The sequence below is a fragment of the Arvicanthis niloticus genome, chromosome 2, assembly GCF_011762505.2.
Source record: "Arvicanthis niloticus isolate mArvNil1 chromosome 2, mArvNil1.pat.X, whole genome shotgun sequence".
NCBI classification, from domain to species: Eukaryota; Metazoa; Chordata; class Mammalia; order Rodentia; family Muridae; genus Arvicanthis; species Arvicanthis niloticus.
In genome coordinates, this window is record NC_047659.1 from 65052199 (window position 1) to 65079097 (window position 26899).

General features: G+C 47.5%; 1 protein-coding gene across 3 annotated transcripts in view; it reads left to right on the forward strand.

Annotated features, from left to right (window-relative positions):
• Window positions 1-26899, forward strand: part of Lrp4 (LDL receptor related protein 4) — a 51384-nt gene that overhangs the window by 15036 nt on the left and 9449 nt on the right. For all 3 annotated transcript variants that reach the window (XM_076929252.1, XM_076929250.1, XM_076929251.1), the window contains exons 3-33: window positions 246-362; window positions 657-770; window positions 1003-1119; window positions 1630-1758; window positions 2001-2120; window positions 2465-2590; window positions 3581-3706; window positions 3899-4033; window positions 4480-4605; window positions 4902-5132; window positions 5889-6045; window positions 7909-8126; window positions 8285-8461; window positions 8874-8996; window positions 12458-12666; window positions 12794-12875; window positions 13745-13850; window positions 14907-15108; window positions 16849-17038; window positions 17122-17253; window positions 18386-18526; window positions 18784-18870; window positions 18976-19147; window positions 19953-20115; window positions 20232-20457; window positions 20740-21043; window positions 22232-22450; window positions 22615-22749; window positions 23304-23412; window positions 26220-26364; window positions 26634-26747. In XM_076929252.1, the coding sequence (XP_076785367.1) occupies window positions 246-362; window positions 657-770; window positions 1003-1119; window positions 1630-1758; window positions 2001-2120; window positions 2465-2590; window positions 3581-3706; window positions 3899-4033; window positions 4480-4605; window positions 4902-5132; window positions 5889-6045; window positions 7909-8126; window positions 8285-8461; window positions 8874-8996; window positions 12458-12666; window positions 12794-12875; window positions 13745-13850; window positions 14907-15108; window positions 16849-17038; window positions 17122-17253; window positions 18386-18526; window positions 18784-18870; window positions 18976-19147; window positions 19953-20115; window positions 20232-20457; window positions 20740-21043; window positions 22232-22450; window positions 22615-22749; window positions 23304-23412; window positions 26220-26364; window positions 26634-26747 (4752 nt within the window). The remainder of the gene's footprint in view (window positions 1-245; window positions 363-656; window positions 771-1002; window positions 1120-1629; window positions 1759-2000; window positions 2121-2464; window positions 2591-3580; window positions 3707-3898; window positions 4034-4479; window positions 4606-4901; window positions 5133-5888; window positions 6046-7908; window positions 8127-8284; window positions 8462-8873; window positions 8997-12457; window positions 12667-12793; window positions 12876-13744; window positions 13851-14906; window positions 15109-16848; window positions 17039-17121; window positions 17254-18385; window positions 18527-18783; window positions 18871-18975; window positions 19148-19952; window positions 20116-20231; window positions 20458-20739; window positions 21044-22231; window positions 22451-22614; window positions 22750-23303; window positions 23413-26219; window positions 26365-26633; window positions 26748-26899) is intronic.

Consider the following 26899-nt stretch of genomic DNA (forward strand, 5'->3'; position numbering starts at 1 on the left):
CCCGCTTTTCTCTCCAGCCCAAGGTTTTCTTACTGCTTCCTCAGGTGTCTTAGAGTCAGGGTTTCTGCTACTCCCCCCGCCCCCGCCCCCCCATTCCCTTCAGCTGATCCCTCTTCCTGGCTGCAGACTCTTAGGGGCTCTATCTACCAGGGACTAGAGATGGGGGTGAGAACAGTGGAATTTGGAGCAAGGATCTCTGGCCCGGTGTAGCCTGCCTGCCTGACTTTTCCTTTTCTTGGACCCAGCGCTGCCTACCTGCTCCCCTCTGGATTTCCACTGTGACAACGGCAAGTGCATCCGCCGCTCCTGGGTGTGTGACGGGGACAATGACTGTGAAGATGATTCTGATGAGCAGGACTGTCGTGAGTGTTGGGAAGGACCAGGCAAATTCCACAGGCTCTGTTGGGAAAGGGTTTTCTGTCAGAAAATGATGTCCCCCGGTCTCTTTGAGCTCTCTGGTCTTCAGCTCTTATTCTGTGCTTTTTCTCTTGGGTCTCTTGGGTCTCTTGGTGAGCGAGGCCCACAGTAGGTGGGCACCTCCTCAGGAGTGCTGGGGCCAGCACTGGGACTATTGACTGCCCCCAGAAGGCCTTATTGAAGGGCTTGGAGGCAGTGTGCTCTCCATGCACAGCAGACTGACTCATCTGTGCCTGCAGCACCCCGGGAGTGCGAGGAGGACGAGTTTCCCTGTCAGAACGGCTACTGTATCCGGAGTCTGTGGCATTGTGATGGTGACAACGACTGTGGTGACAACAGTGATGAGCAATGTGGTGAGTGGTGCTCTGGGGGCAGGAAGGGGTCCAGGGTAGGAGCACCTGTGGGAGGAGACAGCAGTAAAGGGCCATGCCACCTGACCTGAAACTGCTCCAGGGATCTGGTGCAGCTGAAAGAAGGCAGGCAGGCAGAGCAGTCCATAGTATCAGGAACATGAAACTCCCCCTACCCTGGACCTGAAGGAGGATGGTGAGATTCTATGGGACCCCTGTCTCATTGCATCCCTAGACATGCGCAAGTGCTCAGACAAGGAATTCCGCTGCAGTGACGGGAGCTGCATTGCTGAACATTGGTACTGTGATGGTGACACAGACTGCAAAGATGGCTCTGATGAGGAGAGCTGCCGTAAGTGCCCCTACCCCTGAGGCTGCCGGGCTGGAACAGTGACCAAGGGCTCCCAATCCTGGATAAGGGTTAGCTGGGAGGGTTGTGTGCAGCCAAGGGAGTGGGTGTTCTAAAGGAGTGATGTCGGGGATGTAACACATACACATGCTTGTTTAGCATGCATGAAGCCCTGGTTTCTATCCTTAGCACTGCCCAAACCAGGTAGAAATAGTGGCATATACCTGACTGTAATCCTACACACAGGAGGTAGAGGCAGAAGGACCAAGATTTCAAGGTTCTCTCTGGCTGTGAATTGAGTTTGAGGCCAGCCTGAGACACATGAGCCCCCAAGCTCAGGGAGCTGCAGTTATGGAGGGTTGACTCCCTCTGGTCCACTAGTGTGTAGAAGTCTGTGGTGCCATCACAAATGAAACACGGTTGTAGCATTCTGGAGGAAGACACCTTGCCCCTGTCAGGAATCAGGCCCCTTATCCCTAGTCACTGAGGTCTGAGGGCTGCTTTCCTTTTCAGCCTCAGCAGTACCCTCTCCTCCTTGCAACCTGGAGGAGTTCCAGTGTGCCTATGGCCGATGCATCCTTGACATCTACCACTGTGACGGAGATGATGACTGCGGAGACTGGTCAGACGAGTCTGACTGCTGTGAGTGCTTTGGCAAGCTAGGAGGAGGGGCAGCCAGACTGGAGGAGCTCCCCTGGTGGCAGGGCACAGGTGCCAGCTGGGGCAGGCACTTAGGGGAGCAGTGTCTGAATTCCACAGTCCCTCTGGGGAGGAGCTGGAGTGCTGGGAGGGGCAGGAGATGGGACTTGGGACTTTCTGCTCTTCCATGAGGTGCTGTGTGCACAGGCTAGCTAGAGACAGAAGACCTTTGTTTCTTTCCCCAGCCTCCCACCAGCCCTGCCGCTCTGGGGAATTCATGTGTGACAGTGGCCTGTGCATCAACGCAGGCTGGCGTTGTGATGGCGATGCAGACTGTGATGACCAGTCTGATGAACGCAACTGCAGTGAGTTGGGAATAGCATCAAAGGCATGGGGAACTAAGGAGAAGGGTTTGGGGGCAGATAGAGCATGAAGACATATTAAACAGCTATACAGTTGTGTGGTTGTAGGCTGCACAGAGGCACTGTATCCAAAGGATACCAGTCCTCTAGCAGGACTTATAGACATATCATGGCAGTTTTCTAACAGGTGGCAGTAGGGTGCTCTGAGGAAGGGTCACCTGGTTCATAAAAAGATACCTTCTGTGACACCACTATCAAGAACAATAGCCTGTGTACTTTGGGTGACAGAGAGTTTCAGGCTGGAGTCGGAAAGTTTCAGCCTTTCATTAAATCTTTGCTCTGCCCAGCTACCTCCATGTGCACAGCTGAACAGTTTCGCTGTCAGTCAGGCCGCTGCGTCCGTCTGTCCTGGCGTTGTGATGGGGAGGATGACTGTGCGGACAACAGTGATGAAGAAAACTGTGAGAACACAGGTGGAGTCCCCAGTGGTGTCCCCAATCTTACCCTGACGTTGGGAGTGGGAGGGAGAGAAGCAAAGGGAGCATTGCTATCTCAGCCGGCCAGAGGTGACGCTTCACTCCTAGTCTTCAGTGGCCTGGACTCTCCCTGTCCTTCCCAGTGGGTGGGGTCAGATCCAGGTGTGGGAGCAGGGGAGATAGCTCAGTGGGTAAAAGCATTTGGTATGCAAGCACAGGAACCCAAGTCCAAACCCCTTGCACCCAAGTTAAAAAGCTAGGCATGGGTGTGAGTGCCTGTAACACCAACACTGGGAGGAAGAGAAAGGCAGCTCCCACAAGCTCACTAACTAGCCAGCCTCACCAAAATGGCTGGCCAGCTCCTGATTCAATGAGAAACCTTGTCTCAAAGCAATAAGACAGAGAATGGACTACAGAGAAAGTTATCAGATGCTGTCCTCTGGCCTCTACACACACACATACCCATATACATAGTTACATGTGTGTACCACACAGCCACAGGACACATCCCACACATACACACATGCACACATGCACATGCACAAGCCAGATGCATTGTTGACCTGTGTAGGATTCTTAAACAAAGAAAGAGTCAAGGCTGTGTGTGAGTCTTTGCAGCTGCTCAAATTCTCACTTTCACTCTGGCCTTGGGAGGAAGGGCTGTACTCCTTCCAGCAGCCCTTGTGTCTACTTCTGCTCTGAAGGAAGGACTGGCAGTCTCTGTGTCTGCCCCTCCCCTCCCCAACCCGCTAAACCTGGTTCTGACTCTGTCCCAATCGCTCATCCATTGTGGAATCCCAGGGAGAAAACAAACTCAGACAACTCAACCAGCCTTGTCTGAGCTGTTTCCTGCCTTGGACCCCATCCCTCCCACCTTGACTCTCAGCTGGCTCCAGTTTACCCTAGAAAATGACAGGCTCCTGTCCCTTGTGGACTCAAGCCCTGCCCTCCTATGACCTGACCCTCTCCTCCTCCCTCTCTTTCTAGGAAGCCCCCAGTGCGCCTCTGACCAGTTCCTGTGTTGGAACGGGCGTTGTATTGGGCAGAGGAAGCTGTGCAACGGGGTCAATGACTGTGGTGACAGCAGTGACGAAAGTCCACAGCAGAACTGTCGTGAGTGTCTCTAGTGTGTGGGCCTGGCCCGTGGTTTGTGGCTGAACCCCACCCATAGGGTTCAAAGGGAGGCCTCCCTTGGGACTCTCACAGTTTTTGGGAGCTGTTCTTCGTGGTCCAGGTAGAATGCCAAGTTGGCTGGACGGGGGTGGATTCTGGGCTCTGCTCCCAACTCTGGCTTGGCTGGCACAGGGCCCCGGACGGGTGAGGAGAACTGCAATGTTAACAACGGTGGCTGTGCCCAGAAGTGTCAGATGGTGCGAGGGGCAGTGCAGTGTACCTGCCACACAGGCTACCGGCTCACAGAGGATGGGAGAACGTGCCAGGGTGAGCTGGGGCCTGCGCCGGGGCGGGGGGGGGGGGTTGGGGGAGAAGGGGGGGAAGGGGGAAGGGGGGGGAGTCAGGATGCTAGGGGGAGCAATGTATAAGAAACTAGGTGACATATCAGATGCGTGTGACCTCGACTCATCATTGCACTAACCCTGGGAAGTGGGGATCATTTCTCTCATTTTGCAGATAGGGAAACGAAAGTGCAGAGAGTATAAGTAATTTACCCAAAGCCACACAGCTAGTAAGCAGCTGAGTTGGGGTTTGAAATCTGAGACTCCATGACCTCAAAGCCCCAAACCACTTGTTACACAGTTTCCCACCAGGCTGAGGCAGTGGATGGGGATATGGAGATATGACCAGGAAAACAACTGGGTGGCTTGGGTGTGATTTAGAGTGGGAAGACGGCAGTAGGCAAGCTGCCTCACCCTGCCTGGTATTCACAGATGTGAATGAGTGTGCTGAGGAGGGGTACTGCAGCCAGGGCTGCACAAACAGTGAAGGGGCTTTCCAGTGCTGGTGTGAAGCAGGTTATGAGCTACGACCCGATCGGCGCAGCTGCAAGGCTCTGGGTAAGGAGTGTTGGCACTTGGCTGGGTGGGCTGAACAGACAAAAGCCAGGTGTTAGAGTTGAGGGATTTGCTAAAATGTAGATTCATTTTTTGCAAGTTGCAATCTGGGCACCAAGGGAAAGGCAATTGGGTTGGGTTTAGAAAGGATTCTAGTCTTCTAGTACAGATGTTAACAGCTTGGGACATGCTCTAGTGGGCAAAGGGCCCCAGCTATCAGCTGAGGGTCAGAGGGTGCATGTGATGGGTATCTAGTGGCTCTGAAGCCCAGTGGGGTCCTGTCTCTATGCTGTATCCAGGGCCAGAACCTGTGCTACTGTTTGCCAATCGTATCGACATCCGGCAGGTGCTCCCGCACCGCTCTGAATACACGCTGCTACTGAACAACCTGGAGAACGCCATTGCCCTTGACTTTCATCACCGGCGGGAGCTAGTCTTCTGGTCTGATGTCACCCTGGACCGCATCCTCCGTGCCAACCTTAATGGCAGCAATGTGGAGGAGGTGGTGTCCACTGGGCTAGAAAGCCCAGGTAGGAAAACAAGGCCCTGAGTGGAGAGCCAGGACCACCATGTACAAAACACAGCGGAAAGGAAGGGACAGGCCAGTGTTTACAAACTGCACAAGGCAGAATGCCTCTTCCAGTGAAATCTTGGGTAGAACTCTCAGATAGGAACCAACTGGAGAGTTGAAAATGCTGCTCAGTTGGTAGAGTGCTTACTTAGCGTGAACACAAAGCTCCAAGTTGGATCCCCAAGCACTGCATAAACCAGACATGATGATGCCTGTAATCTGAAGAGGTAGAAGCAGAAAGATCAGAAGTTCAAGGTCATTCCAGTTTAAAGCCAGGCTGAGATACATGAGACCCCCCCCTCCATCTCAACAAACAAAAAGCAATAGCTAATTTGGTGGCCTCAAGCTATCCTACAAGCAGGTTATTAAGTGACTAGGAAGTTAGAATCCAGAACTGGAGTTAAAACTCAGTAGCAGGGCACTTGCCTACTTGTGAAAGGCACTGGGTTCCATCCCCAGCACCAGGGCATCAGGAACTCAAGGTCACCCCCAGCTATATGTAGGTGAAGTAGTGCATGACCCAGATCAACTGCTTGACTTCTCTTCCCACTCTGTGAGAAGCTCAGTACCTAGTTCACAGAGACGATGTGTGTTAAATAGTTACAACAAGATCCTAGCCTCAGAAGCAACTTCTTGTAAGAGTTTGCTCTTGTTTCTAGGATACAGACTACCTAGGGTGAATCCTTAACACGCTTCCCTTTCCTCTTCTCACCAGGGGGCCTGGCTGTGGATTGGGTCCATGACAAGCTCTACTGGACTGACTCCGGGACTTCGAGGATTGAGGTGGCTAATCTGGATGGGGCCCACCGGAAGGTGCTGCTGTGGCAGAGCCTGGAGAAGCCCAGGGCCATTGCCTTGCACCCCATGGAAGGGTGAGTAGGTGTCTCAAATTTCTAAGTCCCTCCTGCAGTGGGCAGGGATTGTTCTCAGGCCTCTGGGCCAGGCTTTGTGGGTCATCCTCAGAGCAATATTGGCAACATAAACTCTGTACCCAGATGCCCTGGTGTCCTGGGTCTGTAGTACATGTCCGAGGATACGTGGCTTACTCAGCCTCTCCATGTTCCTTCCTTCCTTCCTTCCTTTCTTCCTTCCTTTCTTCCTTCCTTCCTTCCTTCCTTTCCTTTTCTTTTCTTTTTTGGAATGTATGTGAGTATACCCTTCAGACACACCAGAAGAGGGCATTAGATCCCAATACAGATGGTTATGAGCCACCATGTGGTTGTTGGGAATTGAACTCAGGACCTCTGAAAGAGTAGTCAGTGCTTTTAACTGCTGAGCCATCTTTCCAGCTCCCCCTTCATTTCTTTCTTTCTTTCTTTCTTTCTTTCTTTCTTTCTTTCTTTCTTTCTTTCTTTTTTTTGGTTTTTCGAGACAGGGTTTCTCTGTATAGCCCTGGCTGTCCTGGAACTCACTCTGTAGACCAGGCTGGCCTCAAACTCAGAAATCCACCTGCTTCTACCTCCCAAGTGCTGGGATTAAAGGCGTGTGCCACCACTGCCCGGCCCCCTTCATTTATTTCTTAATTAGCAAATTAAAAACAAACATGTATAAAACAAACATAAACATAGACATATTTGAGAGGTGACAGCAGAATGATTGGGAATTCAAGCTCATCTTCAGCTGCTGAGACCCTGATCAAAATAAAGATAGAACTGTTCCTACAGGTGTCCTAAGGTAAAATAATGAAGCATTTTAAAGGAAATAAAATATACAAATTAGGTAAGTTTGAACTGTCTAGTATTTTTTATTAGCCCATAGAGTGGAGCTAATTAAAAATTATTATTAATTTAAAGCAGCCAGTAGTTGAGGTAATTAATATCATTAATTTCAAATAATTTTAAAAATTAATAGACAAGTCTCCTGCATTGAAGTCTCTTGAAATGAAAATTCTTAGCCTCTGGCTTGTATACATTCCATGCCACCAATTGAGGGGATGACTTGTAAGATCCTGCAATTAGATGTCAATTGTTTGAGAAATATGGTGTGTGGGAGAGGGGGCATAAAACAGGTAAGGCAGCAGAGAAGACTGAGGAGGAAGAGCCCGTGTGTCCCAGCGTATACACCGCACTCTCTCGTCGTCTTCTCAGGCACGAGGATTGTCGTCTGTTCTGTCCACGGCTCCATTTCTAGTGCCAGTTCTACCGGTTCCATAGCAGACACTTAAAAAAGATTCTGATGAACAAATACCTGTCTCAAGACACTTTAATCCAGATATTTAAAAAATTATCCTATAGAGATGGTGATATAGCTCTGATATAACAATTGCCTAGCGTTAGGTTCTGGGTTTAATTAATTGGGTAATTGGGTTCAGTCTTCAGACACTGAGGGGAAAGAAGCATTTAAAATTAGTAAATTTAAAAAAAAAAAAAAAAAGCATCTTTCAAAGTTGGGCATGGTGACATATGCCTTTAATCCCAGCACTCAGTGAAGCAGATGGATCTGAGTTTGGGGCCAGCCAAGGCTATATAGTGATATATATATAGCCTCAAAAATGCTAGATAGATAGATAGATAGATAGATAGATAGACAGACAGATAGATAGATACAGATACATAGATACATAGATACATAGATAGATAATAAACTAACAAACAAATATAAACAAGTAAATAAACAAACAAAATGCTTTCCAGGCAAACCGGTGGAATCTGACATGTAAAGCCATCTCTGGTTATGACCCTGGCTGTCACTCAATGATCCTTCACCATCCGTCTCTTGACTTCCCTTCTTCCTAGAACCATTTATTGGACAGACTGGGGCAACACCCCCCGCATCGAGGCCTCCAGCATGGACGGCTCTGGACGTCGCATCATTGCTGACACTCATCTTTTCTGGCCCAACGGCCTCACCATCGACTACGCTGGACGCCGCATGTACTGGGTGGATGCTAAGCACCACGTCATCGAGAGGGCCAATCTGGATGGGAGTCACCGCAAGGCTGTCATTAGCCAGGGTGAGGTCTTTGATGTGCTGTCTTTCATCTCTCTGCTCCTTCCCCAATTCTGCCCCCAGGAGCCTTGGCAGAGGATGAAATTTGTGTAGCTGCCAGGTCTGGGCTCCGGGGCCATGGCAGGCCATGTCTGGACTAAGGTCTTTTTGGACTGTCTCCAGGCCTCCCACATCCCTTTGCCATCACAGTGTTTGAAGACAGCTTGTATTGGACAGACTGGCACACCAAGAGCATCAATAGCGCCAACAAGTTTACTGGGAAGAATCAGGAGATCATTCGTAACAAGCTCCATTTTCCTATGGACATTCATACCTTGCACCCCCAGCGCCAGCCAGCAGGTACAAAAAAAAAAAAAAAAAAAAAAAAAAGTCTCATCAAGTGAGCTAGATTTGCCACCAGTGGTGTGGCAGCTGGTGCCTCTTGAAAATCCGCCTTGCACTTGTTATAGATACTATTAATTCTAGTCAGGGAAGGTCAGAGCTGGCATTGACATGGGCTACTTGCTCCCTCTGCTGGACATTTCAGGTAACATCTGGCTTTTCGCTTTCCATATAATGCAAACATTTACAGAAAGAGTATCTCCTGTGTGTCAGGTACTCATTGTACTCCCATCTGGAAACAGATGTCAGAATTAATACGACAGAGTTCTTATTGAAGAGAGTTCAGCCCGCCATCCCTTTGACCTGGTGGGGTCTACCTTTGTAAACTTTTCATTTCTCCTGATCATCTTGCTCTGGGCTCTTTGAGCAGGGAAAAACCGCTGTGGGGACAACAATGGAGGTTGCACTCACCTGTGTCTACCTAGTGGCCAGAACTACACCTGTGCCTGCCCCACTGGCTTCCGCAAGATCAACAGCCACGCCTGTGCCCAGAGTAAGTGGGTTTGGGACACCAGCCTCAGAGGAGGTGCTTTGTGAAGACTGTTAGAAGGAACAGTGAGAGGAGTTGGAGGGATTGCTTGTCAGGCAGGGACAGCCAGATTCCTCAAGGAGCCCATGACTGACTTTAGAGACCGAGGGCTTCCAAATCAAAGCTGAGGACCTAGAACCAGTGGTGGTGGCTGGAGACTTAGTGGCATTATTCAGTGTACAAACACCTGCAGCAGGACTTAGCTTTCACCTCACCAGGCAGGATACCTTCTGTCTAGGCAGAAAGAAGGTCCAGTTCCTCTAGAAAGCAGGGCAATGGTTTCCAACTTCTGTACCTTTAGCCTGATCCATAGAAGACTTTGTGTTGTTAGAACAGAGAGCAACTGGGATCCCAGGTGATGATCTATGACCACCAAGTAAAAGATGACAGGATTCCCTGGTCTCTTCCACAATCTCTGCTTTGGTTTCTTGGAGCTCCTGCAAGGCAATTTTACCTTGCAAAGTCAGTGCATAGGGCATGACCAGCAAGGGGCCAGGATTAATTCATTATGTATCATTACTGCTGTATAATCCACTGGCTCTCTTAAATCTAATTAAAATCGAATTTGAGGGGTTAGGGTGTGGTAGTGTCTATCTGTCAAGCCAGAACTGGGCGCATGTGGAGACAGGCAGAGATCCCTGAAGCTCACAGGTCAGCTAGTCTAGCCAAAGAGGTTTGTATTCACTGAGAGAACTTGTCTCGAAATGAGTAATAAGGTGAAGATGTAGAGGAAGCTGCCTGACTTCCACCTGTACACAATTTCACACACATACAGACACACACACACATACAGGCAAAAATCAGATTCTTTGAGCCCTTTCCAGACAGTGGTTGGGGAAAACATTCTGAGGTTTCATTCAGATACACACTGAGAACTAGTTTCATACAGTGTGTTTTTTCCTGGGCATTCTTTTTGTTTGTTTTGTTTTGTTTTGTTTTTGTTTTGTTTTCTAAGACAAGGTTTCTCTGAGTAATCCTGGCTGTACTGGAACTCACTCTATAGAGCAGGCTGACCTCAGACTCAGAGCTCCGCCTGCCTCTGCCTCCTGAGTGCTGGGATTGAAGGCGTGACCAACACTGCTAGCCTTCTTGTGCCTGTCTACCTCTGCTGTTTTAGATGCAAAATGCTTCCAGGCACACTCTCTCAAAGATTTGTAAAGCTTAGAAGGGGGATTTGGTAAAGTTAGGCAGAAAACTGCTTCCTGCATAGACAAATACATAGGTTGTCGTATTTGTGTGTTTTATTGTCTGTGGATTTAATCAACTGTGGGTGGAAATTTTAAAACTGTGCTGTACTGAAGATGTATTACTCTTTAAAAAGTTGCACTGCATGGATGTGTGTGTATATGAGATCAGAGGACAACTTATGAGAGTTTTCTTCTTTAATCCTGTGAGTCCCAGAGACGGGACTCAGATCGCTAGGTGTAGTGGCAGGTGAGCTATCTTGTTGGGCTGTATCAGCTGATTTAGTCATTATTGTCTCTGGAATAAATTAGAGTCACTGAAGAGATGGCTCAGCTGCTCTTTCAGAGAATCCAGATTCAGTTTCCATTTCCCACACAGTTCACAACCGCCTGTAACTCTGGTTCCAGGGGCTCTGATGACGTTCTCTGGGCTTCAAGGGCTGGAGGCCCACACATGGCACACATAAATGCATGCAGGCAAACACTCCTGCTTTTCAAGATAGGATTTCTCTGTAACCTGTGAACAAGTGTAGTCTTGTCTGTCTTAGAACTTGCTCTGTAGACCAAGCTGGTTTTGAATTTAGAGAACTGGCTGCCTCTGCCTTCCAAGTGCTGGGATTAAAGGGTTGCATACATATTTCTGAAAAGGGAAAGGATAACTCTATTCTTTCTAATTATTGAATATGTATAATATGTAATATGTAATATATTGGGTAATATATTACATATTCAATCCTTAGTGTCAAGCAAACTTACATTAGATATATAGATATAGATTACAAGTAATCCAGAGATAACTTAGATCATATAAGTACACAGGAAAATACTATATGAAAATACTACCCTGTTTTATATAAGGGCCTGGACTGTCTATGAATTGAGTATCTATGGGGCTCTTAGAAACAATTCCCTGCGCATAGCAAAGGCTAACTGTACTGGGAAAAATATTCAGACAAGCCAGAGGAGGCCAGAGGATAGAAAAGCTGTTATGGAGAGCAGTGGACAAAGCTCCCTCTGGAGCAGGCCTGAGCCCACTTCTGGTCCACAGCCATTGAACCCTGAGCATGTTCCCTGATTTCTGTCAGCCTTAGATGCTCTTCTGAAAATGGGAGCAAGAATAACATGTACCACAGAGCATTGGTGTGAGGCCCTGACCTTGTTTTTTCTTTTTCCTTTTTTTTTTCTTTCTTTTTGGCATACAAAAGAATTAGGCTCTATTATTGTATTTTGCAAACAAAATTTGGTTTTGCTGTTTCTCCTTCCGACTTCTTGCCCATTCCCCTGCACAAGACCCCGCCCCCTCCTCATACCCTTGTACTTCTCTTGGCCTCCTTTCTGCTCTGAGGTCACATGCCCTTTGACTCTCCCCTTTTCTCAACAGCATTTCCCCCTTGTGATCTCCTATCTAAGTTCATAGCCTATGCCCTCATTCATAGCCACTTACACATTTGTTTAACATTGCCAGTTAGGATCCACATATGAAAAAGAATGTTTTCTTGTTTTAACTTTTTGAGTCTGGGTCACCTCACTTAATGTAATACATTTCAGGTCCATTCATTGTCTTGTGAGGTTCATAATTTTATTTTTCTTCATGGCAAGTAAAACGACATTGTGTGTCTATACGAGGCATTCAGCCTTTCTAAACATAGAGCCCAGGGCCTGGCAAGGAAGGAGCTTAGTAAGCAGTCATTGGCTAATCTGTGAAGAGAACAGCAGATGGAAGGATCATTCCAGACGATAGAATAGAAGCAGAAACTTTAGCCCTGTAGCATGTCTCCAATCCCAGCACTTAAGAGACTGAGGCAGGAGGATGGAGTTTGAAAAGAACCTGGGCAATGTAGTAAGACCCTATCTCAGGGAAGAAAAAAAAAAAAAAAAAAAAAAAAAAAAACCCAGAAGATCTGAAGTAGGATAAAAGTCTCAGAAGTAAACTGGGAGTGGGCAGTGGCCCAGTGACAGCACTGGAACTGCTCAAGAGAACTCAGAACAGTTCAAATGAAACTGATAGACACCTAAGCAGTGGGGTAAACTCTGTTCCCACTGGACTCTAAAGTCTAATCCCACAAGGATGGGCTGGGCTGGGCTTCAGGACACCTGCAGTATGAAGAGTAGGGGGCAAAGGGCAGGCAGCAGGTCCCAGGAAGTGTGATTGAACCAGGTGTCACACAGGCGAGCATCTGTGTCTGTCACCGTTACTGGATTTAGAGCATTAAAAGGAGACCCCTCTCGGCCTTTGATCAGGTCTTGACAAGTTCCTGCTTTTTGCCCGAAGGATGGACATCCGTCGGATCAGCTTCGACACAGAGGACCTGTCCGACGATGTCATCCCACTGGCTGACGTGCGCAGTGCTGTGGCCCTTGACTGGGACTCCCGGGATGACCACGTGTACTGGACAGATGTCAGCACTGATACCATCAGCAGGGCCAAGTGGGATGGAACTGGACAGGAGGTAGGGCTGCACGGATCCAGTCCCTCCAGGAGGGGAAGTGTTTTCCCATTCCTTGCAGTTGGTGGAATTTGGGCTCCGGAGTTGCAATAGGAGTCCAGAGAGTGATACAGCTTTGCTTCCTGCCCAGGTGGTAGTAGATACCAGTTTGGAGAGCCCTGCTGGCCTGGCAATTGATTGGGTCACCAACAAGCTGTACTGGACAGATGCAGGTATGTATAGGGAACCATGGCCTGGCTTTCTTGAGTCTTCTTAGTATACCTATGAGTCTTTAGTACTTATCAAAATTGCAACTTCTTTTGTGTTATACTTGGTGCTTGTAAATGTTTTGAGGCATCTTGGACAGCTTATAACCTGTTTTTATTTTTCCATGAATGTCCAGACAAAATAGGCATTTTTCTGTGAGTCTTAGTGGGGTAGAGGTGTCGGGAAGAAAAGGAATACCTCTAAACTAGAGTTCTTCAGGGTGTGTTTCTAGAACAACAACATCTGCATGTCCTGGGAAGTTGTCAGAAATTTAAATCCTGGACCCCCGACTTACTCAAAATCTTGAGGAGCTAATTGGAAGAATCTTTAAAGATCTGTTTATGTGTACGTGTGTGCCTGAGTGTGTGTGTGTAGGCCAGATATGTACAGGTGCCCATGGAAGCCAGACAAGGTGTCAGATCCCCTGGAACTGGAGTTACAGGCAGTCTTGAGCCACCCAATGTGGGTGCTGGGAACTGAACCCGGGTCCCTTGCAGGAGCAGCAAGCACCCCTGAGCCTTCAATCCAGCCACAGGAATCTGTATTTTAACGAGCTCTTCTCATTTTTGTGTGCACTGAGATCTGAGAATCCTCGCCTTGAACCATAGGGTGGAGTGGGCTTCCTAGGTTAAGCTACTTGTGCTGTTCCGAGGAGTGAGACTAATCACTGCCTTGAATTTTTTTTTTCATAGTTTCAGTCACTAAATATCCATTGTGTGTTCACCACAAAATCCTTGTCAAGCGTTTAGCGCATACAGAGCTCTGTGCTAGGCAGGGGTGGGGGGGAAGGGATGAGCAAACTCAGAGTTAATTTTTTTCCCTTATCCCTTGGTAGGTACAGACCGAATCGAGGTGGCTAACACGGACGGCAGCATGCGGACGGTGCTCATCTGGGAGAACCTTGACCGTCCTCGGGACATTGTGGTAGAGCCCATGGGCGGGTATGTGCTGTCCCTTCTGAGCCCCAACTCCCCTCAGAACCGGGTACAAGACGGGTATCTGGAGATTAGGGAAAGGCCAGCCAGATCTGTGAATGTGCTATGGGCAGAGAGGAGGTGAAATCATTGTCTCCTCTCTGGCAAGAGAAGCTTTTTTAGTTTTTAATTTTCTTTTAAAAGCTATTTTTTATTGTTGTTCGCTTATAAAAGCAATTTCATTATTGAAGAATATTAAATTTGTAGAAAGCAAAACTCTTACCTTCAGCGTAATCATTGTTAACACTTTAGGACATATTTTCTGAAATATATTTTGCTCTAAATGCCCACAAATATTGGTGGTGGTGGTGGCGATGGCTGTGGCAGTGGCAGCTTGGGTTTTATAAAAGTGACATCATTTTGGAACCAGATAAGTACCTGTAATCCTAGCACGTGAGAGGTGGAAGCAAGAGGATCAGGAATGCAAGGTTATCCTTGGCTACTTGACAAGTTCAAGACTAGCCTGGGCTATATGAGATCTTATCTCAAAAACCAAACCAAACAACCCCCCCCTCCCCAAAAGCTACACTTCAGTTTGGCTAAATATCCTTCACAGCTTCCTCACTGGAGTATATAGTCCTGCCTTGCTCTTCTTCACAGCTACATAGAATTTTGTGAGCTTGCATGTCAGAATTATTTAATCCGTGTAGTCAAGAGAGCATGTTTACTGGGTGTGGTAGTTAGTACACACCGAGTTCAGTCTCCCACTTCTTTCTTCACTCCCAAGGCGGCCTCCTCTGTCACATACTCTTTAAGCCTTGGCCGCTCATCTATCAAGACTCTGTGGTACCTTTCAATAGTGATGGAAGATATAAGGCCTTTGGGAACATCTCTGAGTTCAGACTTGGATTGCAGCAGAACCCCTAAAAGCCTTTGAGGACCCTGCATCCTCATCAGTATCTCTTCCATGCTGTGGATTGACCCCTCGACCTCACATATGCTTCAAAGCAGTCTCAGTAAAGCACACTGAAACCCGACACTGGATACTAACTGAGGTCTAAGAACCCCTTTGCTCATCTCCAGGTACATGTATTGGACTGACTGGGGTGCAAGCCCCAAGATTGAACGAGCTGGCATGGATGCCTCCAGCAGACAAGTCATCATCTCTTCGAATCTGACATGGCCGAACGGATTAGCTATTGACTATGGGTCCCAGCGGCTGTACTGGGCTGATGCCGGCATGAAGACTATTGAATTTGCAGGGCTGGATGGCAGCAAGAGGAAGGTAAAGGTGCCGCCAAAGCATCTTCCACTGCTCTGGAAGCCTCCAGGACAGCACTCTGGCTGGCAGCTAACAGGAGCTAGAGGACCCAGAGGTTATGGGACCAGTATGTTACAAGTGCTATTTCTCTAAGAATGGCTCCAGGGGACACAGGGCTGGCTGCTGGTTGATGATCCAAGCCTACTAGGGTGGCTTGCGGGCTGGACACACACACACACACACACACACACACACACAGAGGCTTTCCTAATCTCCGTTGCAACTGATGGTAAGCAATCACCTATCACGCACCTGACCAATGATGGAGCTGCCTCCCCTTTGCCAATGTTTATATTGTTATAATTTCCACTTTCAGGAAAACTGCAAGAGTATAAGAGGAATAATATTTTGTCACATTTCCCATACCATTCTCTTTCTTTCTTTCTCCCTTTCTCTCTCCTTCCCTCCCTCCTTCCCTCCTCTCTCTCCACATACATACATACATACATACATACATACATACATACATACACACACACACATACACAAATATAAACCTACACACACACAGTTATTTTTGTGACTCATCTGAGATTAAGTTGGAAACATTCTGCCATAGTTCCAAAATTTTTCCAGCGCATATTTCTTATGAACCTTATATGGTAAAATTGAGCTTGGAGATAGCACAGAAGGTAAAAGTATTAGCCATATAAACATAAGGACCCGAGTTCAAATCCAGGTGTCCACATAAAATCTGTGCAGAGTAGCTTGAGTGTCTTGTTATCCTGGGACTCCCAAGGGAAGATGGGAGGCAGAGACAAATGAATCCCAGAAGCTCATAAGCCTGCTATGTTGGCATACACAGCAGATAAACAACGTGAGACCCTGGTGGAAGCGAAGACATACACATGAGGCTCTCCTCTGACTTTCACACAGGAACATGGTGTGTACCCATATAGATATCACACACACTGAAGAACAAACAAAAAACCAGTGTTGACATAATATTACTGTGCAATCCATACTCTTTACGTTCACTTCGAGTTTCTTCAGTAATGCCTTTTAATAATTTTAATTTTTTTCTCTTTTACTCCAATATCTAATTCAGAATCACTCATTGCATTGAGTGACCCCACCCCCACCCCAGCCTCCCTAGGGTCTTGCTATGACAGGGCCTTGCTATGTAGCCCATTCTGGGACTCTGACCCTTCTCCATTCTGGGACTACAGGCCTGTGCCGACATGCCCAGCTCATGGTCATTGTCTCTTTATCCTCTAATCCTGTTTCTTCCTCAGACTTTCTTAACCTTTCTATTTCAAACAAAACTGTCTACTTAGTTTGTGTGCACTACAGCGCATGTGTGGAGGTCAGAAGACAGTCTGTAGGAGCCGATTCTCTCCTTCCACCACGTGAAGTCCAGAGATTGAACTCAGGTCACTATATTTGGTGGCAAGCACCTTTACCCACTGAACCATCTTGCTGGCCAGTCTTTCCATTTTCAAAACAGAAAAATCTCTTTCTTATGGTATTTATTTTGATTGCTTGGTCAAGGTAGTATCCACTATAAAGTTGCTAATTTTCCTTTTGTGATTTGAGCTGAGACACAGTGGAGACATGTAAATGACATTTTCACACAGCACTTAGATAGGCGTTAACACACTCTGGCAGACACGAGGTGAAAGAGACAAGTTGCACCTCATAGGAAGTTGCCTATCTTGCCTGATCCCTTAACTATTTCATGATACAAGTGTTGGGGCCTTCCAGGTACTAATTGGAAGTCAACTCCCCCACCCTTTCGGGCTGACTCTATATGGACAGCGCATCTATTGGACTGACTGGCAGACCAAAAGTATACAAAGTGCTGACCGGCTGACTGGGCTAGACCGGGAGACACTGCAGGAGAACCTGGAGAATCTTATGGACATCCATGTCTTCCACCGCCAGAGGCCTCCAGGTAAGCCATCAACAGCTGCCGGCTTCTTCAGTTTTTTATTCCCTAGCCGCCCCACCCATTGACAGCTCCCCCTCCCTATACAGTGACAACACCGTGTGCTGTGGAGAATGGTGGCTGCAGCCATTTGTGTCTCAGGTCCCCAAATCCAAACGGCTTCAGCTGTACCTGCCCCACAGGTATCAACCTGCGGCTTGATGGCAAGACATGCTCACCCGGTGAGTCAAAGCAGGGCCTGTTTGGGTGGAAAGGGGCTGTCCCTCCACTGCAGGAATCCTCTGATATGGTCAGAGAATTCGTGGAAGAGTGAGGGCTTTTAGGGGAAGGAGCAGGTAGGCAGGATGGAGACCAGGTCCCATTGTTTCTCATGGTCGTCTTGGATATTAGAGAGAGTGTCCTGTCTCAATAGTCTCACCTGTTGCAAAGATACAATGATAATTTGTTTAGAACAGGACACTCCTTTGTAGAAACTTGGTAAAACAAATGTAAACATGTGTCCTATCTACAATGCGTGGGAACCCTCTCTTCCTTAAATGTGCCACTTTTGTAAGCACAAGATCTGTGTGTCATTCTCATGGGAGGATCCCAGAAGTAGGGCCTGTCTACTCTGGTGTTAGGGATCAAGGTATCTCCTAGGGCTACTGTATGGAAGGTTTGGACTCTAACCTCGTAAAGAATCTGAATGCCTCTCGGCTGGTGAATGAAGCTTTTTTGAGACCCTTTATTCCTTTTCTTAAGCGGTGTGTGTGTGTGTGTGTGTGTGTGTGTGTGTGTGTGTGTGTGTGTCTGTCTGTCTGTCTGTCTGTCAGAGGATAGCATGAAGTAGTCTGTTTTCTCCTTCCATCATATGGGTCCTGGAGACTGAATTCAGGCCATCAGGCTGGTAGCAAACACTTTCACCCACTGAGTCATCTTGTCACGCCTCCTTCCATAGAATAAATGAAGAGGTGAGCCAGGCAGGGTGGTGCACAACTGTAATCCCAGCACTTGGGAGAATTAGGAGTTGAAGACTCTCCTCATCCACAAGTGAGGTCAAGGCCAGCCTAGGTCATATGAAGCCCCTTTTCAAGCTCTCCTAATACCCAAAAAGGAAGCACCGTTTATACATACGTGTGAAGCCTAATGTTCAGTGTTTTATGTATGTACACAATTTCTTTTCGTTCTTGTACTTGTCCTTTTATTATCCCCATTGTACAGAACAGGCTTAACTAATTTCAGCAATTTGCCTAGGCTCATACCACTAAGCCAATAATAGTATCAGGCCTTGGGCTTCAGTCTGCTTGCCTCCAAATCTTCTTAGTGTCTCTGCTAGAGTGACTGTCCTCCCTCCTTCTCTCTCCACCTGGGCAGGCATGAACAGTTTCCTCATCTTCGCCAGGAGGATTGATGTTCGCATGGTCTCCTTGGACATCCCTTACTTTGCTGATGTGGTGGTACCCATTAACATGACCATGAAGAACACCATTGCCATTGGAGTGGACCCGCTGGAAGGTCTGTGTGACTCTTGTTCTCATCTATAGTTCTGTGCCCAATCAAAAGCCATCACTGTCCTTTCTTCCTCCACCTTTGCCTTCTGTTCTTGCTTGTCTTTGCCAAGAGCCGCCCTGCTATGAACCCCTCCACCTGCATCCATTTCCCCTGTTAGGGTCTCTAGGGCTCTGACTGCCCTGGTGTCTCAGGCTCTGAATCAGTTGTGGGTGCCGCTGTGGGCAGGCAGGACCTGGGTTGAGTCAAGCCTTCCCTCTCAGGAAAAGTGTACTGGTCTGACAGCACACTGCACAGGATCAGCCGTGCCAGCCTGGATGGCTCACAGCATGAGGACATCATCACCACAGGTGAGCCTTCCTCCCAACCCGAGGGCCACCTGTTTGGCTGAAGAACTGGGAAATATTCCATCTGCCTTAAGGCAGGAGTCAATGTGCTCTTCCGACATCCTGCAGGTCTGCAGACCACAGATGGGCTTGCAGTGGATGCCATCGGTCGGAAAGTGTATTGGACAGACACAGGAACGAATCGGATTGAAGTTGGCAACCTGGATGGGTCTATGCGGAAAGTGTTGGTGTGGCAGAACCTTGACAGTCCCCGGGCCATTGTACTATACCATGAAATGGGGTGAGAGCTGGCTTTATCACTCTGGGTAGCTGAGTGGACCAAGCTAAGTGGATAGGTGAAGGCGCACAGTGGGAAATGTGTTACAGGAGCACTGTGAACTCTGGAGGTCACAGAGACTAATCTCTGACCCTGGACTGTTCCACTCCCTTGCAGCTTCTTTCATTGTGTCAGCGTAATGTACAGCTTTAAAGCATGAGCCTTGCTGTCAGTAGACAGGATTCAAGGACTGGGGGATCCATCACTTAGTAAAGTGCTTGCTACACAAGCATGAAGACCTGAGTTTGGTCCCAGTACCCAGATAAAAAGGTACAGTGATATGTGCCTATGATTTAGTACTGGAGAGGCAGAAACAGGAGGAGCCCTGGAGCTTGCTAGCCAGCAAGGCTTGCTGAACCAGTGGGCTCTAGGATCATTGAAAGATCCTATGTCAAAAAATAAAATAAAAATAAAAAGAAAAAGTGAGTGAGGACCATCCACCTCTGGCCTCAAGCCTCACGTGCACACACACGGGCATGTACCTGCATACACAAGGGCACACACAGAGAGACCAAGATTTAAATTCTTTCATGTGTATTAGCTTCCTCACTTTGGATCTAATGTTTAAAATCTGTGACCCTTATCAGCTTTCTCCCATCAAGCAAGGGTGACAGTAAAAATGCACACCTTGTCACCCACCCTTGCGAGATGCGATAATGTATGTATAAAGTGACGTACCGTAGGAATGCACAGTATGTTCAACATACTGCAGGTATTCGCAGACTCTCGGATCGATTAGATTAACCAGCTGCTTGACTTCGTCCGTCAGGTTCATGTACTGGACAGACTGGGGGGAGAATGCCAAATTAGAGCGCTCGGGAATGGATGGGTCAGACCGTACAGTGCTTATCAACAACAACCTAGGGTGGCCTAATGGACTGACCGTGGACAAGACTAGCTCCCAACTGCTGTGGGCTGATGCCCATACTGAGGTGAGAGCCCTGCCCTGGCTTCCCAGAAGCCTGGGAAAATGGAAGAGAACTATTCAGGATCTTCAGTGAAGGCCCCCGGTGAACTAATAGCCACCTCCCCACAATCTCCTCCACAGAGAATTGAGGTGGCTGACCTGAATGGTGCCAATCGGCATACACTGGTATCACCAGTCCAGCACCCATATGGCCTCACTCTACTTGACTCCTATATCTACTGGACCGACTGGCAGACCCGTAGCATCCACCGGGCCGACAAGAATACTGGCAGCAATGTCATCCTTGTGAGGTCCAACCTGCCAGGCCTCATGGACATCCAAGCTGTTGACCGGGCACAGCCACTGGGTAAGAAGATCTTAGGATTCTTGAGTCAGGGCCCCTGGATTTCTGAGGCTATCACAACAGCAGAATATAGCCAGGGCACAGGGTTACTTACAATCAGAGAGACTTCCTGAGCTCCACTTCCGGGATAAGTTTTTTGTCCCTCTAGGTATGGCTGGCACCACAGGTCTATGATGCTACCTCCAAAGAGGTCCTTTAATGAGAGTCTACTAGCCTCCCAGGCTGGGTGTGAAAGCTCTTGCCTCCCAGGCTGGGTGTGAACGCTTGATGCTCTTCTCTTACCAGGTTTTAATAAGTGTGGCTCGAGAAATGGCGGTTGCTCCCACCTCTGTTTACCTCGGCCTTCTGGTTTCTCCTGTGCCTGCCCCACTGGCATTCAGCTGAAGGGAGATGGGAAGACCTGTGACCCTTCTCCAGAGACCTACCTGCTCTTCTCTAGCCGAGGCTCCATTCGTCGTATCTCACTGGACACCGATGACCACACAGACGTGCATGTTCCTGTTCCTGGGCTCAACAATGTCATCTCCTTAGACTATGACAGTGTGGATGGAAAGGTCTATTACACAGATGTGTTCCTGGATGTTATCAGGTATGAGTGGCACTGGAACCAGCCAGGGGGACATAGACCTGACCCTGAGCAGCATGTGTGAGATTACATTCTCTGTTGACAAATAAGCGGACTGGACAGCTTGGCCATTCAGACGTGGAGTTAGATTTCTGAGCATGTCACAGTGGCTCATGCTTTCATTGCTCGTTTGCTGGTTTGGTGACTGTAAAGCTACTCAGGGGCCTGAGATTGGAAGATCGCTAGTTAGAGGCCAACGTGGACAAGGTCCCGTCTCAAAAAAAATAAAAGCCGAGCTGGTTATGGTGGTTCCCCACCTATAATCTCAGCACTCAGAGGCCAAGGCAGGAGGGCAGTGAGTTGAAGATCAGCCTGGACAATGTAGCAACCTCCTGTCTCAAAAGCAATAAGCAGGATGCAGCTTAGAGTGCTTGTGAAGTATGCACAAAACACTAGGCTTGAGTCTCAGCACTGCCTGAAGGGGGCAGGCTGGTGAAAAGTTGGAATCTATATTGCAGTATAGAGACCTTAGCCCAACATTAAGTTTTATACTGCTTTACCAGGATATTTTGAGTGACTTTTTTTGCTATTATTTTTATTGTTCTTTATATTTCTTATTTCAACACAACTCAAGAATATGATGTCATGCCACTACAAGAAACTCACCATGACAGAAGTGCTTAGTTCGCATATAGAAATCTTTGCCTCTGTTCTCCTGAGGGTGTATTCAGATCTCATGTGGTGTGTACAATTTAGAGAAATCCCCCAGGTGACTACAATATGTTCCTTATCCCTGATGCATTAGTCTCTGTTTAAAAGCACAGATTGGTTTTAGCAAACCTTTCCTTTGAATTTTTACTTTGCTTTGTTCTAGAGACTAAACAGGGCCAGTGTTCTACCACTGAACTACACTCTCAGCCACAATCTACCTGTCTCAGAGTCACCCCAGGTAGCAATCCTTGTGTCCTCACAGGATACATTACGAATAATTTAATTTGTCCTATGGCAAGACTTGCATCCAAACCTCTACTACTTTCACTTTGCAGGAAACACTCTTAAGAATTCACTCTCATTCATTCTGCCTGTATTGGGCACCTACCATACCGGGTACTGAGGAACACACTGTGTCTGTCTCTATAGAACTTATAGTGAGATTCAGGGTATAATTTCTGGTTAGTCTGGTTACTCAAACAACCCTGCATTGTCCCCAAGGAGAGCAGACCTGAATGGCAGCAATATGGAGACTGTTATTGGGCATGGGCTGAAGACCACTGATGGGCTGGCAGTGGACTGGGTTGCCAGAAACCTGTACTGGACAGATACGGGCCGAAATACCATTGAAGCATCTCGGCTAGATGGTTCCAGTCGCAAAGTGCTGATCAACAACAGTCTAGACGAGCCCCGGGCCATTGCTGTTTTCCCTAGAAAGGGGTAAGTTCACGTCTAACAGGAAAGAGATCCGGGCTAGAAGGGAGTGGTAGAAAAGCAGCTCCCAGAAGGTTTACGGATTAATGGATTGGTGTGGGCACTATATTCTGCCAACTTCCTTGCACCATCTCCTCATGCTTTGTGACAGTGGCGCTGTTGTACCTTAGGTACCTCTTCTGGACAGACTGGGGCCACATTGCCAAGATTGAACGGGCAAACCTGGATGGTTCTGAGAGGAAGGTCCTCATCAACACAGACTTAGGTTGGCCCAATGGCCTTACCTTGGACTACGATACCCGCAGGTGAGGACCCTGTCCCAAACAGCCTCCTGGAAATGGAGGGTGGGCCAAGGAGAGGACAGAAACTGACATGGGGGAAAAGATGAGAAACCCCTGGACAGATAAGGAAAACAATGAGAAGGGTAAGTCAGCATGGGGCTTGCTGAATCTAGCCCTGGGCCTTCAGCTGGCTTTGGTCTCCTTGGGTTACAAATTCTGAGGGCCATTTGTGTCCTATTTTCCACATCATTTAGGGTCTTAGATTTGAAGGTTACCTGCGGAAGCAATAGTTGCTGGGATTGACAATTTCTCCTCTAGATTTGGGCTTGGATTCTGGATAGGATCCAAAAGGTGATCAAGTTGCGAAGGAAAAGGTTGTGGGTGGTCTCAGATTCTCTGTGTCTCCACAGAGCAGCTCCACCTCCCTGCTTATGAGTTACATTTCATTCTTTAGCTGTAGGGCTCATGGTGTCCCCTCATCAGGAGTGTTTCCTGACTGCACGGCCCCTGCCAGTTCAGCTCAGGGATGGTTCCTTATGGGGAAGAGCCATCTGTTTCCCTTCTCTTTCTCTTGGCAGGATCTACTGGGTAGATGCACATCTGGACCGGATCGAGAGTGCTGACCTCAATGGGAAGCTGAGGCAGGTCTTGGTCAGCCACGTGTCCCACCCCTTTGCCCTCACACAGGTACTGGCTCAGGAGAGAGGTAACTAGACCTCCCTGACTAGGGTGTTTCCTGGGGATTCTAAGCCACTAGGTACTCTGCTATCCTGGCTCAGCACTTCCAAGTTCTATAATTTGTAGGCCTGGCTCTCAAACAGAGGTGCACAGAATTATCTGTGGAGCTTGTTAGAACATAAGTGCCAGGGCCCTGGCTATAGAGAAGTTGCTTTGTGATGACCGAGCCCAGGAACATGGAATTTTGATAAGTTCCTCTACTTTTGAATCTACTGCTGTGCTTTTAGCTCGCTTAGTCAAAGTTGGTCAGAATGGCTAAAGGCAAGAGGTTTAAGGTGGCCAACTATTTGGTAAGTGTTTGCATGCCTTCACAATGAGCCTGAAGCCTAGCTTGGTAAATAACAGGACACAGAACCTCTGTAGGCTGTAGTTACCTATACAACAAGTTGGTTTAATAATAGCATCCACTTGAAGTATGCACTAGTGTCAGCCTGGGACGTGACACTCTGTAAACACTAGATGCATTGTATTAATTGCTTACTGACAAGAGCAAATTAAGAAAGTTTTGTAGGGGTAATATTTAGAAAACGGCGCCCAGTCCGGCTTGTTCCCGGCTCCTTGGCTCTGACCGGGGCTCCAACTAGCTAGATGCGCAGGCCCTGGCACCCATGTTAATTCTGGCTCACAGTTCAAAGATTCAGTCCATCATAACAGGGAAGACATGATGGCAGGAGCAGGAGGCAGCCAGTCATAGTGTACCTGCAGTCGAGAGACAGACGTTGGTGGGAACTGTACCTAGCTACCTCTCTCCTTTTATCCAGCCCAAGACCCCAGTCTGCTCACATTTAGAGTGAGTCTTCCCACCTTAATTAACTTACTCTAGCAACCTCGCTGGCATGCCTTGAAGTTTGTTTCCATGATGATCTAAATCCCATCAGCTTAACAATCACAATTAACCGTCAAGTCGGGCGAGGTGGCTTATGGATCTCTGAGTTCAAAGCCAAGCTGGTCTGTGCTACCAGAGAATCCTTAATAAGACTCTGTCTCAAATCAAAACAGATTAACTACCTATCACATGTAACTAGTTCAACTGTTCTTAGCCTTATTTCGGATAGTTCCACACAACAGGTAACCTAAGGGATCTATGTGGTGGCATATGGGTGTATTTCCAGCAATCAGAAGGGACAGGCAGCAGGATTCAAGGTTATCCTCAACTACATAGCTAGTTTGATACTAGCCTGGGCTATACGAGGCCATCGAGAGAGAGAGAGAGAGAAAGAGAGAGAGAGAGAGAGAGAGAGAGAGAGAGAGAGAGAGAGAGGAAAGAAAAGGATAAAAAAAGAATTTGGGATAATATAATGAACACTGAGTCTAAACACTTAAAAGTTCTCCATGCTTGACAAACATCATCTTTTTTTTTTTTTTTTTATGCTGGAGATTGTACCTGTAGCACTCTGCCACAAAACTATACCCCCAACCCTGTACTGTGTATTTGATGCTTACCCACCAAAAGGCTTTGTCTGAACTTACCTGGCAATAGGCTAACACTGGATATATTTTCTCAATCTACAAATGTCTTCCAGAATTTCTAACATTTTACCACTGAGGAGGAAGACTTGCATTTCCCCTCTCACCCTTAGCTGAGAATGTCACTTCCAGTGCATTATTAGGAAGCTGTCCATGTAAATAAGCAGAGGGTTTCAGTCAGGATTTTGAACAAAAAGACCCATACAGCAAAGGCTGAAATGAACTTCTGGACTCCAATTTGCTGGGTAGTGAGCTATTCGCTCATTTGACTAAGGTCTGACTGTAGGTGCTACAGACTTGCAGATGAACCAAGCACATTCTTTTTTTTTTTTTTTTTTTTTTTTTTTTTTTTTTTTTTTAATATTTACTTATTTTTATGTCTATGAATACACTGTAGCTGTCTTCAGACCCACCAGAAGAGGGCAGCAGACCCCACTTACAGATAGCTATGAGTTACCATGTGGTTGCTGGAATTTGAAGAGCAGCTAGTGCTCTTAACAACTGAGCCATCTCTCCAGTCCGCACATTCATTTTTTTTTATTATTATTCATTTAAATTTTTAATTTTTAAAAACTTTATTGGTTCTTTGTGAATTTCACTTCATGCACCCCGATCCCACTCGTCTCCCCATCTCTTTATACTGCCCTCCGCCCTTGCAACCTCTCCCACAAAAGAGGGGAAAAAAAATCTGTAGTGTGTCCCAGCCACCGGAGGCATATGGCTGTAACTCTAGCACTTGAGAGGAAGAGACAATAGGTTATTGAGTGTGAGGCTAACCTGGGCTACATATTACATAGCAAGACTGTTTCAAAATAAAAAAAAAAAAAAAAAGCTAGACATTGTGAGGTGTGTCTATAATCCTAGCATTTGGGAGGTAGATACAGGAGGATTAGGAAATCGGAACCACTCTCAACTACATAGTAAATTCGAGACCAGTCTAGGCTATATGAGAGCTCAATAATAATAATAAAGAATATAAACAATCAATCAAACAAAATAACAACAAGTGCCCAAGTAGGGCGGAACAGATAGAAATACAAACAAGTTACTACTGGGTGTCAGAACTGCATTTGGAAGTAGCTGCATGGTGCAGAACAACATGGAGTTCATTGATGTGCCCTATGAGTCTGGAGTGATTTCCTGGAGTGATATCTGGGGGTTCATAGCATTCATTTAGAAAGTCAGTCACAGAAGGCATCTCAGCAGTGGGATGGCACACACTGAGGCACAGAAGTGGCACTGGGGTCTGACTGCTGAAGACTTCTTCTTTTGGATTCCTTACCGAGCAGCAGGACAGGTGGATCTACTGGACAGACTGGCAGACCAAATCCATCCAGCGTGTCGACAAGTACTCAGGCCGCAACAAGGAGACAGTGCTGGCCAATGTGGAGGGACTGATGGATATCATCGTGGTGTCCCCTCAGCGGCAGACAGGTGGGCCCTTAGGAACTGAGCCCCTTTCCTCACAGATGATGGGACTGGCTCTGGTCATCCCAAGGGATGTTAGTGGCCAACATAATTAGAGCCACAAGAAAACCTTTGGGCTCCTGTTTCACGTTTTTAGACCTTTGGTCCTTTGTGATCATCCCTTCCTGCCCTATTGTCCTGGGAGTGAGATAGCCCTGGATTTCCTCCCTTTTAAGAAGTGTGAGACTGGGAGACCCTATTCTGTCTTAGACCAGACACATCTGCTTTGCCTCCAGGAACCAATGCCTGTGGTGTGAACAATGGTGGCTGTACCCACCTCTGCTTTGCCAGAGCCTCTGACTTTGTGTGTGCCTGTCCCGATGAGCCAGACAGTCATCCCTGCTCCCTTGGTGAGTTGGATAGATTAGCTTCTTGGGACAACAGAACCCTTGAAAAGGGAGGGGCTGGCAACCTCAACGGTGTGCTTTTAGGGAGCATCATAGTGGCATAATGTACATGAACAGTATACTTGGGCTTCATGGTGCTCAGGCCTGGCTTTGTC